The sequence below is a fragment of the Engraulis encrasicolus genome, chromosome 11, assembly GCF_034702125.1.
Source record: "Engraulis encrasicolus isolate BLACKSEA-1 chromosome 11, IST_EnEncr_1.0, whole genome shotgun sequence".
Classification (NCBI taxonomy): domain Eukaryota; kingdom Metazoa; phylum Chordata; class Actinopteri; order Clupeiformes; family Engraulidae; genus Engraulis; species Engraulis encrasicolus.
In genome coordinates this window covers 26,171,613-26,191,612 of record NC_085867.1, presented here as the reverse complement: position 1 = coordinate 26,191,612, position 20,000 = coordinate 26,171,613, and the positions used below count along the sequence as shown (strand labels likewise).

The 20,000-nt window shown below is 45.9% G+C and overlaps 1 protein-coding gene across 1 annotated transcript in view; it reads right to left on the bottom strand.

The window, feature by feature from the left end:
- Positions 1 to 20,000, bottom strand: part of camk4 (calcium/calmodulin-dependent protein kinase IV) — a 60,048-nt gene that overhangs the window by 27,530 nt on the left and 12,518 nt on the right. Inside the window, exons 3-4 of the mRNA XM_063211275.1 lie at positions 1,790 to 1,868; positions 42 to 104 (exon numbers count right to left, since the gene is read on the bottom strand). Coding sequence (XP_063067345.1) covers positions 42 to 104; positions 1,790 to 1,868 — 142 coding nt within the window. The remainder of the gene's footprint in view (positions 1 to 41; positions 105 to 1,789; positions 1,869 to 20,000) is intronic.

Genomic DNA, 20,000 nt, shown 5'->3' with positions numbered 1-20,000 from the left:
TGATGTTCATTTAAAATGTTGATTTAAAATGAAACCCTTACAATGTTTGGGTGAGAGAGACGCAGCAGGACGCCGATCTCTGTTCGCACAATCTTCTTGTCCACCTGTATGAGTGAAAATAAAGAGAAGAAAAAGAGGGGGGGGGGGTTAAAAGTGAAAGAGTGTGTTAGACATGATCGACCCATCTTACATCTGGCTGGCTGTGTGCTGCAGAGATGGTTAGATTAGAATCCTTAATTTGGGAAGTAATCAGAGGTCAAGGTCAAGTGTTATTGATGTTTGTAGGCACTTTTTTTTTTCTTTTTTTGTGTTTTGTCTTTTGGTTGCTGTCTTTGTTTTGGTGTATTTGTTGTTCATACTGTAAAAGAACAGATAGCTGTAGTAATATGGGGATATTGTAATTGCTGCAATGCATACAGTATGTGTTATAATTATTGCTGTCTGTGATACTAAGAATAAAAAAAGAATCCCAAATGAACGGCTTGACAAGACACATACTCTAAAACTGGGCTCAAACAACTCAACTTTGAAATCATGTTAGAGTTTGACGTCGGGTTGTGCTGCACACATGAAGAAAATCGAAACACGAGAGATGTCTTCAACACAATACTCAACATTCTAGTTTGCGTCGCAAATGCCAAACATGCTTGACATTGATGATTTGAGTTTGGGTAACCTTTTAACTGGTAAAATTCTCGTAGAGCATCGCACGCAACATCAGAAACTTGGCCGACAATCACTTACAACTAAGGAGTAACGATTTTCGTAACAGGGGTTGGCTGAGAATCTGGCCGATAGTCAGGTAGTTTGAGCCTAGCTTTAGGCAATGATTATGCATCCTATTATCTATCCACGGTCACAAAGGCGGCACTACACAAGCTTGACACCATCTAAAGCAGCGGTGCGGAAGGCATTTCAAATTTTATAAAGTCCTCCAAGGGCCCTATTATGAACTCAAACCAGGATTTCCTCCTATACTTTAGACCCATATGGAAGGCATTCACCTTTACAACAGAACCCACCTTCACTAGGTCCCCTGAAAATATCACTTGACAATATTGCAAATGTAATTTTTAAGATTCCTTTACAATATTTCATGTCAAACTGCATAACATTAAAATGATATGGAGGGCCGGATATGATGGCCTCTAGGGCCAAGACAGAGGTTTCCCCCTGGTCTAAAACATCTAGAGCAGTGGTTCTCAACAGGGGCGGTACAGCCCCCCAGGGGGCATTAGGGAGCTCTAGGGGGGCGTTGAGAAGGATGCAGCTGAGAGGGGGCGGTGCTTAGTTGCCATTGGGGGACATTAGTACATTTAATTTGTTACAGTAATACTAATGGTGGCGTTGTCAGGCTTATGCTGAGGTCAATGGGGCGTTGGGATGCCTGTGATGAGGCCAAGGGGGCGTTTGTTCCAAAAAGATTGAGAATCACTGATCTAGAGCAATTATATTGACTATGAGGAAGAAGTGACAATGTTGAAACGTTAGTCTCAGAAAACTTTAAAATTTGTTTATCATGATCTCATCACACAAAAACACTAAGGATATGGATTGCTGAAACAACTTTTTAAAACTATTTCCCAGTTTCCTGTCAATGTCATTTCCCGGGAATCGAGAAGTAGTCTTGAACACATTTCCCAGATAGCCCGGTTCCCGAGATCAAACCTTAGTCATAACAGGGAAGATTCCCTCACTCAATCTCTCTCTCTCTGTTTTGTCTCTCTCTTACTCCCACTAGTTCTCTCCCCTCCCTCCCCCTCTCTTTACTCCCCCAGGGGAGACTTACTGTTTTCTTCAGGAGTTTGACGGCGTAGGGTTTCTGAGTTCCCTTTTGTCTGCAGCGGTACACCACCGACGTTGCTCCCCTGCACATAGAAGAAGAGAAATAAACACACACATCATTTATTGTTCGCCATACAGACACATACAGATCACTGACGTTTTTTTTAAGTAGCAGACACCAGGGTGGTGCAACCACAGCTAATGGCATTATTGTATGGATTAAATTATTTCTTTGTTTTCACTGGATTATCTAAAACGCATATTCATTGCTTGTACATTAAAGGTACACTGTGCAGGAAATGGTCAAAAAAGGTACTGCAACTATGCTGCTCATTGAAACTGGGCTGTCTATTGCCAAATTTGATCTTTTCATGAAAGTTTACTAAGTAATAAACTAACATGTTGTATTATGGCCCAAGTACAGTCATTTTTGCAGCTAAAAATGGCTATTTTTGGAAATTCAAAATGGCGGACCATGGAGAAGATCCCCCTTTTCATGTATGAAAAGTGCAATTTTTCCAGTTATAATGAATACCTTGAATTTGATGGTGGCTGTAAATATTCATGAAAAAGGTAACATTAGTGAATGGGTAGCCTGAATTCTGGAAATAAACAACTAAAAATCTCACACAGTGTCCCTTTAATGACCAATCATTAACTTCATTAAAATATTGGCATTAGCTGTTTTTGTACCACCTGACGTCTCCTGCTAAAACACGCCAATGACCCATAACACATTCAAAGCTCAATGAAATGAAATGACTTGTTCACGTGTTAACATGTACCGTGTATGTATTTTGTGAGAGTTACCGTATGTTATGCATAGGTATTGTATATGCCATGGATTAACTGTAACTCGTTGGCACTGGGTTGCATTGCCACCATCCCACACATCTGCAGCATTATGAGACTGTACAGTACAGTAGGTCCCCTCTCTGGCACGGTACCCAGAGGTGCCCACACAGCGCTGCCGTCCCCATGCGTGGGTGCACTGCATCCATACCTCCAGTGGCCACTACATGCTCTTGGCTTACATGGAGAAAGCTCTACCCACCAGTGGCCATTCTATATGCTCTCTGCTTAGAAGGAGAAAGCACTAGGCCTACCCACCAGTGGCTAGGCTACTGTATATGAAGACTTTCATTGCAAAATGGTGCGTCCAGGTGTGTGTGTGTATGGTGTGTTCAGAAGTAATGTCATCTATTTGTGAGTTATTGCCATTCAACTATTTTGATAACATACTTTTTTAAACCTATATGAAATGCATTTTGCAATGCAATGGAATGGCCAATACAAAAATGTCAATTCCCAAAAATGTTCCAAATTGGATATACATAATTTTGCAATGAAACTCTTCATATGCTCTCTGCTTACGTAAATGGAGAATGCTCTACGCACCAGTGTCCAGTATAGTGTATATGCTCTCTGCTTAGATGCAGAAAGCACTACCCACCTACAGGCCTACAGTATACCACCGCAGGGGAATATTAAATAGATGGGCACCCAGCCGCCCACCATGGCTTGGATTATTACGTAAACACCGCAAAGAAGAGCAAACAAATGAACCACAGCAATATGCAATCTTCAGTATTACTTAGTTCAAACACTCGGTGTAGAATATTAAAGCTGTGAACTATGAATTTGGCCACACAGCTATCCGAACTGTTTTGAACTGACTGTGGTTATGAAATGCAATGTCCTGTGAAAATGTGTATAGATTAAGGAACCTGCAGCTTATTAGGAAACTCGGCATGTGAATTTACCTCAGGAAAGGAGGTGTCACACACACACACACACACACACGCACACGCACACGCACACGCACGCACACGCACACGCACACACACACAGGAAAGGAGATAACATAAGAGAAGAGAAGAGAAGAGGAGAGAAGTAGAGAAGATAGGGGAAGAGAAGAGAACAGAGGCGAGAAGAGAAGAGAAGAGAAGAGAAGAGAAGAGAAGAGAAGAGAAGAGAAGAGAGGAGGAGGAGAGGAGGAGGAGGAGGAGAGGAGAAGAAAGAGAGGAGAGGAGATGAGACTGGAGAGGAGACTGGAGAGGAGAGGAGAGGAGGAGGAGGAGAGGAGAGGAGAAGAGAGGATATGAGAGGAGGAGAGGAGAGGAGGGGGAGGAGGAGGATAGGAGGAGGAGAGGAGGAGGATAGGAGAGGGGAGATGACAGGAGAGAAGAGAAGAGAAGAGAAGAGAAGAGAAGAGAAGAGAAGAGAAGAGAAGAGAAGAGAAGAGAAGAGAAGAGGAGGAGAGGAGGAGGAGAGGAGAGAAGAGAGGAGGAGGATAGGAGGAGGAGGAGGAGAGGAGAGGAGAGGAGAGGAGAGGAGAGGAGAGGAGAGGAGAGGAGAGGAGAGGAGAGGAGACGAGACGAGACGAGACGAGACGAGACGAGACGAGACGAGAGGAGAGGAGAAAGGGGAGGAGAGGAGCATATGAGAGGAGAGGAGAGGAGCGTATGAGAGGAGAGGAGAGGAGAGGAGAGGAGAGGAGAGGAGAGGAGAAAAGGAGACGAGACGAGACGAGACGAGACGAGACGAGACGAGACGAGACGAGACGAGACGAGACGAGAGGCGAGGAGAGGAGAGGAGAGGAGAGGAGAGGAGAGGAGGAGAGGAGAGGAGACGAGAGGAGAGGAGAGGAGAGGTGAGGAGAGGAGAGGAGGAGAGGAGGAGGAGGAGAGGAGAGGAGAGGAGAAAGGAAGGAGAGGAGAGAAGAGAAGAGAGGAGGAGGAGAGGAGGAGGAGGAGGAGAGGAGGGGAGAGGATAAGGAGAGGAGAGGAGAGGAGAGGAGAGGAGAGGAGAGGAGAGACGAGGAGATGAGAGAAGATGAGAAGAGAAGAGAAGAGAAGAGAAGAGAAGAGAAGAGAAGAGAAGAGAAGAGAATAGAGGAGGAGAGGAGAGGCTGAGGGGTGCCCTGGATACTCAGAGGGGATATGAAAATGGGCCACAAGCTCACTCACCTGGGCCAGGCCGAGCAGCCGTTTGTGTGTGCGTGTGTGTGTGTGTGTGAGTGTGCGCGCGCACGTGTGTGCGTGTGAGTGTACTTATGTTAATTAGTTGAGTAGTTTTCTTCACTTAATTACAGGCCCCAGGCTACAGGCACAAATGTGAACGCAAACACGAACGCATAGCATACACACACACACAGACAGACACACACACACACACACACACACACACACACACACACACACACACACACACACACACACACACACACACACACACACACACACACAGACACACAGGCACACAGACACAGGCACACACACACACACACACACACACACACACACACACACACACACACACACACACACACACACACACACACACACACACACACACACACACACACACACACACACACACACACAGGCTATCCCCACAACAGCACAGGAGATGCCTCCCCTCCCCTGCCTTGCTGTTTGTTTGTTCTCTTCAAAGACATCCTGAATGGGGAGATCTAGCCTGCAGTATGTCCAGAATAGATGCTTAAACGATAGACATTAGGTGTGTGTGTGTGTGTGTGTGTGTGTGTGTGTGTGTGTGTGTGTGTGTGTGTGTGTGTGTGTGTGTGTGTGTGTGTGTGTGTGCGCGCTTGCGCGCGTGTGTCTGTCTGTGTGTGTGTGTGTGTGTGTGTGTGTGTGTGTGTGTGTGTGTGTGTGTGTGTGTGTGTGTGTGTGTGTGTGTGTGTGTGTCTGTGTGTGTGTTTATTTGTTGTTACGCAACTAGGCTCTTCCCGTCCTCCTCAGAAGCATCCACAACTATCAATCAATAATCAATCACATTAGTCAATAATCTCTACAATAGTCACAGTGCTAATTACTGACGAATTACTAATCATTTTCTCTTGACCTAGAGACCTTGCCAACTCTTCCACATTCCTTCCATCCTTTCTCCATTCATCCTTCCTTCCTTCCTTCCTTCCTTCCTCCATCCATCATTCCTTCTTTCCATCCTTCCTTCTTTCCTTCCTTCCCTCCTGCTGAAAGGCGTCCACCCCCATCTCTATGTGCTGGCCTGGCCCACTGAGTGACCACCATGGCTCAGCTGGCCTGGCACACCAACACTGAGTGCCCACCGGGTCCACAGCCTGAGTGGGCAGTGCATGGGCACGAGTGGTGCTGCCACAGATGATGATGAACGAGAATTAGCAGTGAATCACCCACCGGTAATACAGACATGGGAAACAGGTCAAAGGGAAACTGGATAAACGCTAGTCTGATCATCATCGACGTTCAAATCTCTTCGAGACTTGGTCTGACCAAGAGCAACAGCTAACATTTCCCTCCCTTGGTTTGCTTATGGTTGTTTGCTTCCTGACAAAGTGAAAGGAGTTCCCGTGTTTGCGGAGTACTTGCATTGCTCTTGACCTGACTTTGCTATGCCGAAGGTGTTGCGTCATTAGGAGGGCACAACCTGGCTAACACAGTCTCATCCCAACTCAACAATTTCTAACCAAAGTGCAATTTTTGACACCGAGGGCATACCTGCCACGTCGGCATGTTGACTATGTGTGGCCCAAACCTTGACCTTTCCCTAGCCCTAACCATCAGTGAAGTTACGCTGCCACAAGGAGGTGCCCTTGAGGCGCACATCACAATTGTGACTCCAAGGGCAATTTGGAGGCCAAAAGATGTCAAAAATTGCAGTCTGGTCAAAGTAGTCAGAAATTAACCAGTTGGGATGATGAACAGGAGGGGGTTGGTAGAGGTGCAGATCGCAATACCCCAATAACTGGAAAAACATAACTTCAAAAACATCAAAAACATAACACACTACATACAGTATGTCTGTATCGGTATGAGGGTGAGAGGGTGGGGAGGGTTAAGCTATATCTAATGGTGAGTAGGTCTGTGTGTGTGTGTGTGTGTGTGTGTGTGTGTGTGTGTGTGTGTGTGTGTGTGTGTGTGTGTGTGTGTGTGTGTGTGTGTGTGTGTGTGTGTGTGTGTGTGTGTGTGTGTGTGTGTGTGTGTGTGTGTGTGTGTGTGTGTGTGTGTGTGTTGGGGGGGGGTGCTGCTAAGCATATCTACCGTAAGAGGGGGTGGGATGGTTAAGCATATTTACAGTAGGAGAGCACATCTAAGCATATCTCCTATGAGCAGGTGGGAGGGCTAGGCATATCTGCATGTAAGAGTGAGTGGGGTTAAGCATATCTGTGTCCAAATATGCCAGTGATGGAAATGAGGTTAGGCGCGGTGGCTAAAGCAATTTCATTAGCAGAGCTGGGAGGAGGCTCCCACTGGGCCACAGAGCAGGAACCGATTCACAGCACTATACGGAACCAGACCCCCTCTTTCTTTTTATTTCTCTCGTTCTCTTTCTGTCTTCTTTTCATCCCTCTGCCTCTCTACCTCCCGCTCTACTTCTCCTCTCTCTCCCTCTCTCTTGCTCTCTCTTACACACACACACACACACACACACACACACACACACACACACACACACACACACACACACACACACACACACACACACACACACACACACACACACACACACACACACACACACACTCTCCTCCCTCTCCCCTCCCTCTGTATTAATCCTCTCTTCATCCCTCTATCTTTATCACACCCATATGTCCTTTGCCACAGAGAAGAACCAATTCACAGCACTACAGAGCCAGACCATCTCTCTTTCTTTCTGTCTTTTCTCTTTCCATTCCTCTTCGTCCTTCTCTATTTCTTTTTCTCTCTACCCCCCACCCCCTTTCACACACGTCCCATCTATTATCTCCCCGTGGACACCTTTTCCCCTCTCTCAGTGTATCTGTCCATCATCCTACCACTGATTTTCCTTCTCTTTCATTGTCTCTACTCTCTCCATCTGCACTGAAGGTGCTGGCAGGCAACATTAAAGTTGACCACTGAATATGATCCTGCCGCTTCCAAATCCAGCATCTGTCTGTCCATCCGTCCAACCATCCTGTCTGTCTGACTCTCTCTCTCCCTCTCTCTCTCTCTCTCTCTCTCTCTCTCTCTCTCTCTCTCTCTCTCTCTCTCTCTCTCTCTCTGCCCATTGTTGCCTGTTATTTCTTTCTAAGCCTATCTACCTAGATATACCGTACCGTAGATGTGGATGTAATTTGTTGCGCTGAGATGTTCGTGACAAGGAAAGTGACAAAGAAATGAGATGAAAACAAAACAAAACCAAATCCCCTCTTACTCCGCTCTTCCAGAGAGGAGTCATCTTCCTGTTTCACTGTTATTACATAATCCAAGGCTTTTAGAGTGCATTTTAGGGATCAAAATATCAGATGATTATTGTAGGCAGGAAATGAACCAAGACCAAGAAAAGTCAATCTGATTTTGGCAACGCTCCCTCCCTCCCCCTTATCCCCTTCTCTCTGTCGATCTGTCACGCACTCTCTCTCTCTCTCTCTTTCTCTCCCTCTCTTTCTCTCTCTCTCTCTCTCTCTCTCTCTCTCTCTCTCTCTCTCTCTCTTCCTCTCTCTCTCTCTCTCTCTCTCTCTCTCTCTCTCTCTCACTCACTCACTCATCCATGGTCCAATCCCAGTAAATCTTACAATGCCTCATGTCGTTGGGTCATTAAATCTTAATGTGGGGCTGCGCGGAAGGATCTAGATTAATGGGGTGGTTGGGGTGTGTGTGAGGTTGGGTGGTGTGTGTGTGTGTGTGTGTGTGTGTGTGTGTGTGTGTGTGTGTGTGTGTGTGTGTGTGTGTGTGTGTGTGTGTGTGTGTGTGTGTGTGTGTGTGTGTGTGTGTGTGTGTGTGTGTGTGTGTGTGTGTGTGTGTGGTGTGGGCAGAGGGGTCTTTGGTATCTGTCTGATGTATGAGCATGAATGTAGTGGGAGGGTGGGGGTGCTGTGGGGTGGTGTTTGGGGTCTTTGGTATCTGTGATGTGTGATGTACGAGAGTGAATGTAATTGGGGCTGGTGTGTGTGTGTGTGTGTGTGTGTGTGTGTGTGTGTGTGTGTGTGTGTGTGTGTGTGTGTGTGTGTGTGTGTGTGTGTGTGTGTGTGTGTGTGTGTGTGTGCATTTGTGTGTGTGTGTGTGTGTGTGTGTGTGTGTGTGTGTGTGTGTGTGTGTGTGTGTGTGTGTGTGTGTGTGTGTGTGTGTGTGTGTGTGTGTGTGTGTGTGTGTGTGTGTGTGTGTGTGTGTGTGTGCGTGCCCGTGTGTGGTGGTGGTGGTGGTGGTGTTTGGGGTCTTTGGCATCTGTGATGTACGAGAGTGAATGTAATTGGGCTGGTGTGTGTGTGTGTGTGTGTGTGTGTGTGTGTGTGTGTGTGTGTGTGTGTGTGTGTGTGTGTGTGTGTGTGTGTGTGTGTGTGTGTGTGTGTGTGTGTGTGTGTGTGTGTGTGTGTGTGTGTATGTGTGTGTGTGTGTGTGTGTGTGTGTGTGTGTGTGTGCGTGCCCATGTGTGGTGGTGGCGGTGTTGGGATCTTTGGTATCTGTGTGATGTACGATCGTGAACGTAATGGCTGTGTTCCAAGTGACAGGCGCTGGGCTCCCCCGGAGAATGATGCTTATGATGCGTCACAGTCACACAAGCTGCCACACCGCGCCACCTCGCTGTCAAGACAAGACGGTGTGAAGAACAACACAACACGCAAAATGACTCACAAGACAACACAACTACACTACACAACACAAGACAAAACAACAACCCAAAACAAGACAAAACAACACAACACAAGACAAATCAACAAAACAAGACAAGACAGTGTGAAGCATAACTGGACAAATAGACCAGCAGCGACGCGATTGTAGCATCAGAGCGATACGCGCGATTGAAGCGACTACAGTATATCCGTTACAAGCAGAAGGCAAAGCATTCAAACATTCCCATTGGCTGTGGTCACTGACCATTCCCATTGGCTGTCGCGGCTGGTCGCTGAACCACGTCATAGAAAGTTGAAAGGATTTCAACTTCAAACTGTCGCTCTCATCGTGCAAATCGCCTCTTGTCTCCACAATCGCTTAAGTCGCGCGACTCAATACAAAGTGAATTACTTCCGTCGCTCGCCTCGCTCTTGTTGCGGTGGGTGTATTTGTGCGGTAACACTACAGAGAAAATGATGTAACACCACACAACACAAGACAAAACACAACAACACACAAGACAAAACAACACAACACAACTCATTTAGCTAGGACAAAGCTAAATAACTCAATGAAGACAATGAACACAAAACAAGACAATTACAAAACAGCACAAGACACAAAACAACACAACACAACACAGCACATGACAACACAACACAACAACGTACTAAACAGCACAGACAGTAAAACAATAGCAACAGAGCCAAAACACAACTCAACAAAGCCCAGCAAAACACAGCACAACGAAATTACACAACCCAACTCAAGATTGAGGAAAGCTTGACTTGATTACGTGGCCAGCACTAGTGGCGATGGTTTGTGTTTACCAACATGGGTCTAATCATATAATACAAGTGTTTTTCTTAAGGAAATGAGGACTCCAGGCTCTTCTATTAGATGATTTACCTCTTCACTTAACCTTAACTTATCCTGAACCAGCTTTGTAGTACAGGCCCCTGGTCTTCTACACAGTCATGTGCAAACAACTAATAAACAACGGACAAGCAAAAAAAAACAGCACCAGGAGTAGCGTCTTTTTTCAAAGTGATATGACAACACAAAACACAAAAAAGACTCACACAAAACAAAAGAACACAAAACATAACACAGCGCAAGACAGGACAAAGCAAAGCGAGACACCAAGAGTGGTCTCTCTCTCTCTTTTTATTAAAGAGATATCTGTAAAGACTGCAGCTCATGGTCACAAGACATAATATCAGTTGTAAGCTAAAATATTTCTTTTCTCAAGTTTACTGTAAATCCGCTCCATTCATTCATCAGAAATGTTTCTTGTGTTCATGAAAGGTTTTTCATTTCAAGGAAACCTTTGAGTGATCTTCAAACTCCAAAAAGAAATCCAGTTGCTTGTAACTGAGCTCTTTTGACAGATCCAGGCCTGTCAGAAATATGTCTGCATCAGTACCACACCATCTCGTACTCAGAGCATATTCATTCTAACAAAAGAGATCAAAGTATATTGTGTCCTTTGAGCAGTGAATGGTGTGTGTGCGTGTGCGTGTGTGTGTGTGTGTGTGTGTGTGTGTGTGTGTGTGTGTGTGTGTGTGTGTGTGTGTGTGTGTGTGTGTGTGAGAGAGAGAGAGAGAGAGAGAGAGAGAGAGAGAGAGAGAGAGAGAGAGAGAGAGAGAGAGAGAGAGAGAGAGAGAGAGAGCGTGAAAGCAAGTAGGCAAATCAATAAAACGCCCTCGCGCAGGTTTAGTCATGATGATAGGCCCTCATTCACTCACTCACTCTCACTCTCTCTCACACACACACACACACACACACACACACACACACACACACACACACACACACACACACACACACACACACACACACACACACACACACACACACACACACACACACACACACACACACACACACACACACTGCTGTCTGTGGACCAGTGGTGCATTTCTCAAAATCATAGTTTCTAACTACATTGGCTACTTTGTAGTTTACAGTACAATTTCCCATTGGCAACTACCCAAGTTGCTAACTGGCTAACAACTACGCTTTCCAGAAACGCAAATGTCGTAATGCCGAAAGCAAATGTGTGAAAGACTTAAGTATTAACTGTTTGAAAATGTAGGCCTACAGTAAGGGATGGGCGATGCACCTTAGCAGGCTAGAGAGGCACCCTCGAGAGCACCCTAGAGAAGAGAGCAGAGTAGAGAAGAGGGTGGGATAGATCAGAAAAGGGGAGAGGAGAAAAGAGGGCGAGAGAAAAAACAGTGGATGAACAGCAGAAAAAAGAGCAAAATATGATGAGCCACTTTTGCTGTAATGATGTAGCCTCCTAATGCACACTGTTCCAGCAGTGGAACACTACAATAGTCATTGAAAAGTTAACTACCATAGTGCTACACTATTATGACATAACACAGGGCTTTTTGGTAATGCACTACGACTTGGTCATTGCCATTCTGGTAACAGCAAATTTATAACGGCGTGTCTGAAAAATGCCAGACAGACGGAAAGCCATCAAAGTTGTTGTAGACGACGAGACCTGAGCAGGCCACTGCCTCCCCTTCCCCTTCCCTTCCCTCATGAGCAACAGTTTCCCGCCACTAATGACCAAAAGCCAATCGAAATCCATCACGCTAATAACATTAGCAGCACATGTGGGACACATGCGGCTAACTGCCCCCGCTCCTGAAAGCTTGTGGGCGGAGAGAAGCTACATGACAGTCAGTCAGACATTGGAATACAGCAGCATTTCCCAAACTATTTTCTGAGGCGACTTGGACCCAAGTTTTTTGGGGGGGTTTTTGCGTCCCCTCCACCTTATTCCAAGCGGAAAACACCTCCTTTCTCCTTTAATATCGCCAAATTTGAATATAAAATTCACAGTACAAGTGAGCGTTATGTTAACCGGCAACCTGTGGTTTTCCTGTTTTTTATGCAACGACCCCCAGATTGGGAAGCATTGGAACTAAATATGTGGGCAGTGCACAGCAGTGGGGGATGCAAGGGAGATGATGATGGCACATTCATTGGTCTTCCTGTCTGCCTGAAAAGAGCAATCTGTTTACCCTCATAATCCCCATGTGGCTGGGAAAGAGACATTTGCAGAAAAGAGCTTGAACGACCATGTATTGATTTGCTAGATTCATATTTATTTTCCCTCCCTAACCACTGTGTGTACGCTAAAGAAACCACCCAATTCCATTTCAACTGAGAGAGACTGGAGGGGGATTGGCTTTGATATTTAAGAAACTGTTATACATGCACTGTTGGTTAGTATGCCTTTAGACAAGACCTGTTAAACCCATACACAGTAGATAGTAGCACTTTAGCAAATAGTAGATAGTAGTAAATAGTAGATAATAGTAAATAGTACATAGTAGAAAATGTACTGTGCCTTAGACCAAATAAACTGTATGTATATGTATTAGAAGACATCTAAGGCACTCTTCTTCTTTGTTAAAAAGCTTGAGCTAGTTCATTGTAGAACACATTCAAATTGCAGCTTTAATGTGTTCTAAAATTAAATCGCTCAGCTTAATTAAAAGCTTTTTAACGAAGAGGAAGAAGAGTGCCTTGGATGTCTTCTAAAACTCTAGAACAAGCTACCAAGTAGCCCCTTCACACCACATTAACCCCTTAGCACAGAGCCGATGCTATAACCAGAGAGGGTAGAGAATCTCTGTTATAACCCTACTACTGTCACAAAAATTGTAGTGGCTATGTCTTAATATGTTACTTACGGCTCTCTGTTATGTCATAGCAATGTTGTTATGATGTAGTTAAGTATTTTCAGTAAATAGTGAATAGGCCCGCCACCGACCCCATCTGCACTAAGAGGCAACAGGAACATTTTCATACTTATATTTACGCTTGTAAGTGTTGGTGCCCATTTCGTAACAAGCTGTCAAAATTCCTCCACAGTGTATACGTGGCCTTGCAGATTACATCTTCATCACATCAGCTGAGCCTGAGCCCGGGCTGCTGTTTCGTGTCTGCAGGATGATGCAAGAGGTGACCGCAGCATGTAAGCCCGACCGAGGCACGTAAGCCCGACCGGAGCGTGTGAGCGCGGCCAGAGCTGCCGTTTATGAATGAGTGTGCCCAGGCAAGATGACAAGGGGGGACAAAGGGGACAATTGTCCCGGTCCCAGGGAGATTGGGGGCCAATAATTGGGTTCCATTTCATGAAATGTATTTGGTGGGGGGGCCATTTCAGAGGATTTTGTCCCGGGCCCAGCCAAAGCTGTCAGCGGTCCTGAGTGTGCCACACAATCTGGTCTGGCGGTTACCAAACTTTTGTAGCAGGGACCCCCTTTTGGACTAAGGAATATTTCCTCCTAGGCAGATTTTTCATTAGATTTTCCATTAATAGTTTGTCTGATAATTTTGCTCGAAATTCACAGGACAGCAAATACATCCATTACATCAACGATACAAGTGAATACTGTTACTAACCAAATCATGGAATTGTGTAAGCTGTTAACGGTTAACCTGGGGATTTCTCGTTTTTTATGCAATGTCCCTTTTGTCCGCGACCCCCCTCCATTACTTCTGCGACCCCCCCTAGGGGTCCCAACCCGGAGTTTGGGAACCACTAGTCTAGTCTGTGTGTCACACAGTCTGGAGACATCCGGAACGGAAGAGTTTCTGGGTCTGGCTGTCTGTCTGGCTGGCGAGGGAGCAAGAACTCTTGTTGTAGATGACATATGCCTACAAGGGGAATGTGTACGACAAGCACCCAGTGTGACATCCTACCTACCGAGACCTTATTTTGTAATGTAGAAACATTTGTCATGCACGTGATGTTGCCACCTTCAACCCAGTAACGTGCGGTCAACTTTATGGCTGGTGAGGCACTGACTTTTCCAATATCAGATTTTCAAATATATAATACTACAGCTACAGTATAAGTACATTTTTGTAAATTTACCAAATACGCCTACTGATAAGTTTCATATGTCATAGCTTTCTTAACATAAGGTAGGCCTACAAAATAAAACATGCTGCATTTCCGTAGAGAAAATGTTATTAGATCTCTCACTCTCTCTCTCACACACACACACACACACACACACACACACACACACACACACACACACACACACACACACACACACACACACACACACACACACACACACACACACACACACACACACACACAGGATTCAAACAGTGGTCTCACATAAACCACACAGCAGCAATGTGGACAAACAGAAGCATCACGGCAGAGAGAGCTGGAGAGCAGAGCAGAGGAGAGGAGAGTAGTGGAGAGGAGAGGAGAGGAGAGGAGAGGAGAGGAGAGGAGAGTAGTGGAGAGGAGGAGAGAGGAGAGGAGAGGAGAGGAGAGGAGATGGGAAAAGAGAGGAGAGGAGAGGAGAGGAGAGGAGAGGAGAGGAGATGGGAAAAGAGAGGAGAGGAGAGGAGAGGAGAGGAGAGGAGAGGAAAGGAAAGGAAAGGAAAGGAGAGGAGAGGAGAGGAGAGGAGAGGAGGGGGGGAGAGTAGTGAAGAGTGTAGCTCCTTCACAGCCCACTGCTCTCACACACACAGGATTCAAACAGTGGTCTCACATAAACCACATCAGGGCGGATGCTCAATGAAAGACACACACACACACACAGGATTCAAAACATGGTGTCATATAGACCGCTGAGCACCACGGCGAACAAACTGGTGTGGTAGCTTTTGTGATACGCACTGGATTCTCGTGCAAATGTAGGCCTACATCTACTTGTACGAGGCTACGGCAAACGATGTGGGACAAAGGTGTGGCAGGAAGCGAATGTCAACATTTAAACAGAGATTACTACACAAGCTTCGATATGGTCACCAAATATTTTGGGACTGTCATTTATGTTATGCCTACACTTTGGAATTAGATCAGAGTCTTGTAGTTAGGCTACACGGGTATATTTGATTTACCTCAACGCCCTGTACTCAACTTTACAAACAGTTACAGGGCACATGAGAATCCTGTTCAGATCACAAAAGCTACCACCACACCAGACAGAATCACGGCGGATTCTTTATCTCCCCACGGGTCTCACAAACACAGGCTTCACACACATAGGAAACACTGATCTTACCTTTAACTAGTACATCAGGTCCAGGCGCCGCTCTTTTCCTTCACTTTTGGCGTTGCGCATGCTAACGTTACTTTAGCCGGCGCTGTTCATCCAAAGCCACATCTATTCGAGACGCCCCAAACGTCCAAAGCAATTTGGCATTGAATATGAATATGAGTAGCCGCGAGGATTTGTTTCGTGAGGCTCCTTAGTCCTTAGTAAATTGTTAAGTCGTGAAATCCCATGCGAATGTTCTTCCACACATTCTCGCCGGTTGCAAACAAGACACCGGGGAAACAAAAAAATAGTTTCTGTTGTACCGCTCACTTTGAAATGATCGGGTAGTTGACCGGTCACCTGCAGCAAACCCTTCAGCTCTGTCGGTCCTCCATTCTTTATCACATATTTTCCCCTTGGAAATCCAACTTTGAGAATGGTCTTAGTTTCGTTATGAAATCCACTTGTAGCAGTCAAGTGAGCAAGCTAGCCAACAACACCGACTGACTGTATTGTGAATTTCAGATTCGCTATGACGTAACTGGCCAGCAAGACTCAACGCCAGAAGGAGTCTGCGGCCAGGCTACTGCTGGCCTCACTACTGTATATTTCAGTGGGCGTTCAGAGTAAAGAAATGATAATCACACGTAGAAAATAGTAAAAAAAATTATCAGGAAATGAGGGCACACCATACATACTTCTATTAAATGTATAAAAACGTTTAATACAATATTACCAGGTTGCATTCACAGAACGAGCAAAATGGCGCATGCGCTCAAGCCTGTTAACGAGGGATTGCGCAATCCGGGGGTGAGGCAAATTCAGAGTTGCCCCAAATTCAGCGTATTCGGAGGAATTTGACATGAAATGGGCAAATATTACGATTTTGGCCACAAAAATGACTGAAAACGAGTGAAACAGTTTAAACACTGCTCAAATGGTAGTTATGGTGCAGATGCTCGAAAACAATAGCTGTTATTGGAACTATTATTCACATTTACTGCATCTCATTATAATCATCTGGGGCTGGTGAGGCCGTGTCTCCCCTGCCGTATTGGAGTGCACGTGCCACCTTCAGCCAACAAGAGAGAGGACACGTTCACCTGTCTCTGCCTGTCTGCTAGATTTGTCTGCATGCTTGTCTGCCCGCCTGCGCTCTTGTTTTGTCTGTCAGTCTATCTGTCTATCAATCTGTCTACATGTCTGTCTGTCTGCCTGTCTGCTTGTTTTGTCTGCCTGTCTGTCTGTCTCTGTGCTTGTCTGTCCGTCTGCTTGTTTTGTCTGTCTCTGCCTGCACTGCACTGTCTGCAAGTTCCACCTGTCTGTCTATCTGTCTGCTTGTCTGTCTCTGCCTGATTGCTTGTCTATCAGTGTCTGTCTGCTTGTCTGCCTCTGTCTCTGCCTGACTACCTGCATATGTCTGTCTGCCAGTCTGTCTGCCAGTCTGTCTGCTTGTCTGTGGCCCCATTTCAGATGTCAGTTAGATTAGAGGAACGTTCTCTGCTCTATCCAGGTAAACAGGTGAATGTGTGTTCTGTGCGATGGGTGCTCTGCTTTATCACAGGTGCTCTATCTACCTGTACAGTATCAATCCAGGTGGGTGACTTTGTGGTCTGTGTGACGGGTGCTCTGCTCTATTTAGCCAGACAGGAGACTTTTATGTTCTGTGGGATGATTGTGACAGCCCAAAAGGTAGGGACACTGACCCCTTTATGTCGCCCGAGTCGGAGACGCTCACAGCTTTTCATGATCAACCTAGCACTTAGCTACCGACGATACCTGCCAAGGTAAGGCAACACAGGGGAGGTAAATGCTAGGCTGAGAACAGAACCATCCATGAGAGAAACACAGGCAGCGCGACCTTAAGTTTACCCCTCCCTTGCATCCAATTTGATGACGCCTTTCAGATAAGTGGAACTACAGTCTTTCAGCAATAGGCAGTCTAGGACTAGGTTAGGACTGTTATTAATTACTTTGTGTGTGTGTGTGTGTGTGTGTGTGTGTGTGTGTGTGTGTGTGTGTGTGTGTGTGTGTGTGTGTGTGTGTGTGTGTGTGTGTGTGTGTGTGTGTGTGTGTGTGTGTGTGTGCGTGCGCGCGTGTGTGTGCATGCGTGCGTGCGTGCGTGTGTGTGTGTGTGTGTGTGTGTGTGTGTGTGTGTGTGTGTGTGTGTGTGAGCACTTCCTCACCTTAACCCCAGACAATTGGCACCTTCTTGGCAGCCTCCAGGGCTGGTGTGTGAATGTGGGTGTGTGTGAAATAGAAATAGATTTTGATTTGTTTTGATTTGATTACATAGACCTACTGTTTGTTTATATGGGCATGGATGTAATAGCTGTATATTTACAGTGAAACAACAGCCTTATAGCAATCAACACAATCAACATCTCAGTGATGTCACTGCTGCATGTAGCTAGCAACCAGTTTGATGTTCAATGTTGAGATGACACCTTTTGTTGTGTTGATATACAGTATACAGGTTGGGTGTTTCGTGGGAATGGAAAAGGAGGGTGGCACACACACACACACACACACACACACACACACACACACACACACACACACACACACACACACACACACACACACACACACACACACACACACACACACACACGCAAGCACACACACACACACACACACACACACACACACACACACACACACATACTCACATGCAGGCACACACTCACACACACACACACACACACACACACACACACACACACACACACACACACACACACACACACACACACACACACACACACACACACACACACACACACACACACACACATCCCGTTGTTGGTGGCATTGACTGTGAGAGTCAGAGTAAGAGGGGAGGTAAGCAACCACATCCTGTAACAGGCCTCAGTACAACTGACAGTATGAGAGCATACACTCTCAGAAATAAAGGCACAGAACTCGTCGCTGTGGCAGTGCCCTCAAAGGGAGTACCATTGCGTCGCTTGATTGGTACCCCAAAAAAGAGGTGCGTTATAGTTTCTTGCAATGTCGACCAATGTGCCTCTGTCATCTCTTTTTTGAGGTACCACCCAAACGACGCAATGGTACTCCCCTTGAGGGTACTGCCACAGCCACGAGTTCTGTACCGTTATACCAAGACGACATGCATCAGGGTAGCCCCATCCTGCAGATAAGATCACTAACGGTGATCCTACGTGCTGAGAAAGCTTTGTTACATCGCAACAACATTGCTATGGCGATGCAAGGATTATTGAGTACCATACTAAGACATGATCATTGTAACCTTTTTGGTGGCAATAAAGCTATAACCTTGGCGCTGCATGAAAGGGTTCATATTAGGGCATCATTAGGGCAGTCGTGGGTGAGCGGTTAGGGCGTCAGACTTGCATCCCAGAGATTGCCGGTTCGACTCCCGACCCGCCAGGTTGGTGGGGGGAGTAATCAACCAGTGCTCTCCCCCATCCTCCTCCATGACTGAGGTACCCTGAGCATGGTACCGTCCCACCGCACTGCTCCCCATGGGGCGCCACTGAGGGCTGCCCCCTTGCACGGGTGAGGCATAAATGCAATTTCGTTGTGTGCAGTGTGCAGTGTTCACTTGTGTGCTGTGGAGTGCTGTGTCACAATGACAATGGGAATTGGAGTTTCCCAATGGGCTTTCACTTTCACATATGCGCAGCCGACATCTAAATAATTGCAAGTGGCTTAGGATAACAGTGTCTACGTAAGGCAGGGGTGTCAAACTCAAATTGACCTAGGGCCATAATCAAAACCTGGAATGAAGTCACAGGACAAACTCAAAATGTATTAAAAAAAGACTAAAATTGTGCATACACACACTTACGCAATACTCATACTAAAATTTCACAAACAGATTCCCATCATAAAAAATGTGCACATAATCTGTTGAATATGAGTGTGAGCTGTTTCACTGGCCTAGGCCCACTCATATTCCTGTGGCACACCAAATTTCATGTTCAAGTCTTATTACACTACATGTTAGTGGTGCATGTGGGCCAACTGTAATACACATTTGAAATGATCTCGCGGGCCGCATAAAATTTGGCCCCCGGGCCTGAGCTTGACATCCCTGTCTTAAGGGCAAATTGTCCACTCAGTACCAGTAGCATTCATAGTATGGAGAGCATACCAACATACAGTACAGACTAGTACCTGACATCTAAATAATTGCAAAGGCCTTTAGATAAAAGTACTATCTACTTAAAGGGGCTCCAGGTAGGATTAAAAGTTTAAGTAATCACGGTCCCGAGTCAGCCGACACTTATGCGAGTCTTTAGTAAGTGAACGATGGCTCTTGTGATCACTTCCACGGTCCGCTGTCAGAAGACCCCACTGCATAAACTTTTGACAGCGTCGGACCGAACGAGTGTCGTGAGAAACACTTTTCAATTGAAATATTGCTTTACATACCGTATTCAGATTTGTATCAACTGTTGGCATCCCGGGATGAAAAACGAGCGAGATAAAGCGAGTTTATTTGAACAGCCTTTTTCCATTACGTGTAGATTTTGAGACAGGCATGCCACGAGCACGCGCAAATGACGTCATCCTACCTAGTGCCTCTTTAAAGTGGAAATGAAGCACTGCCAAC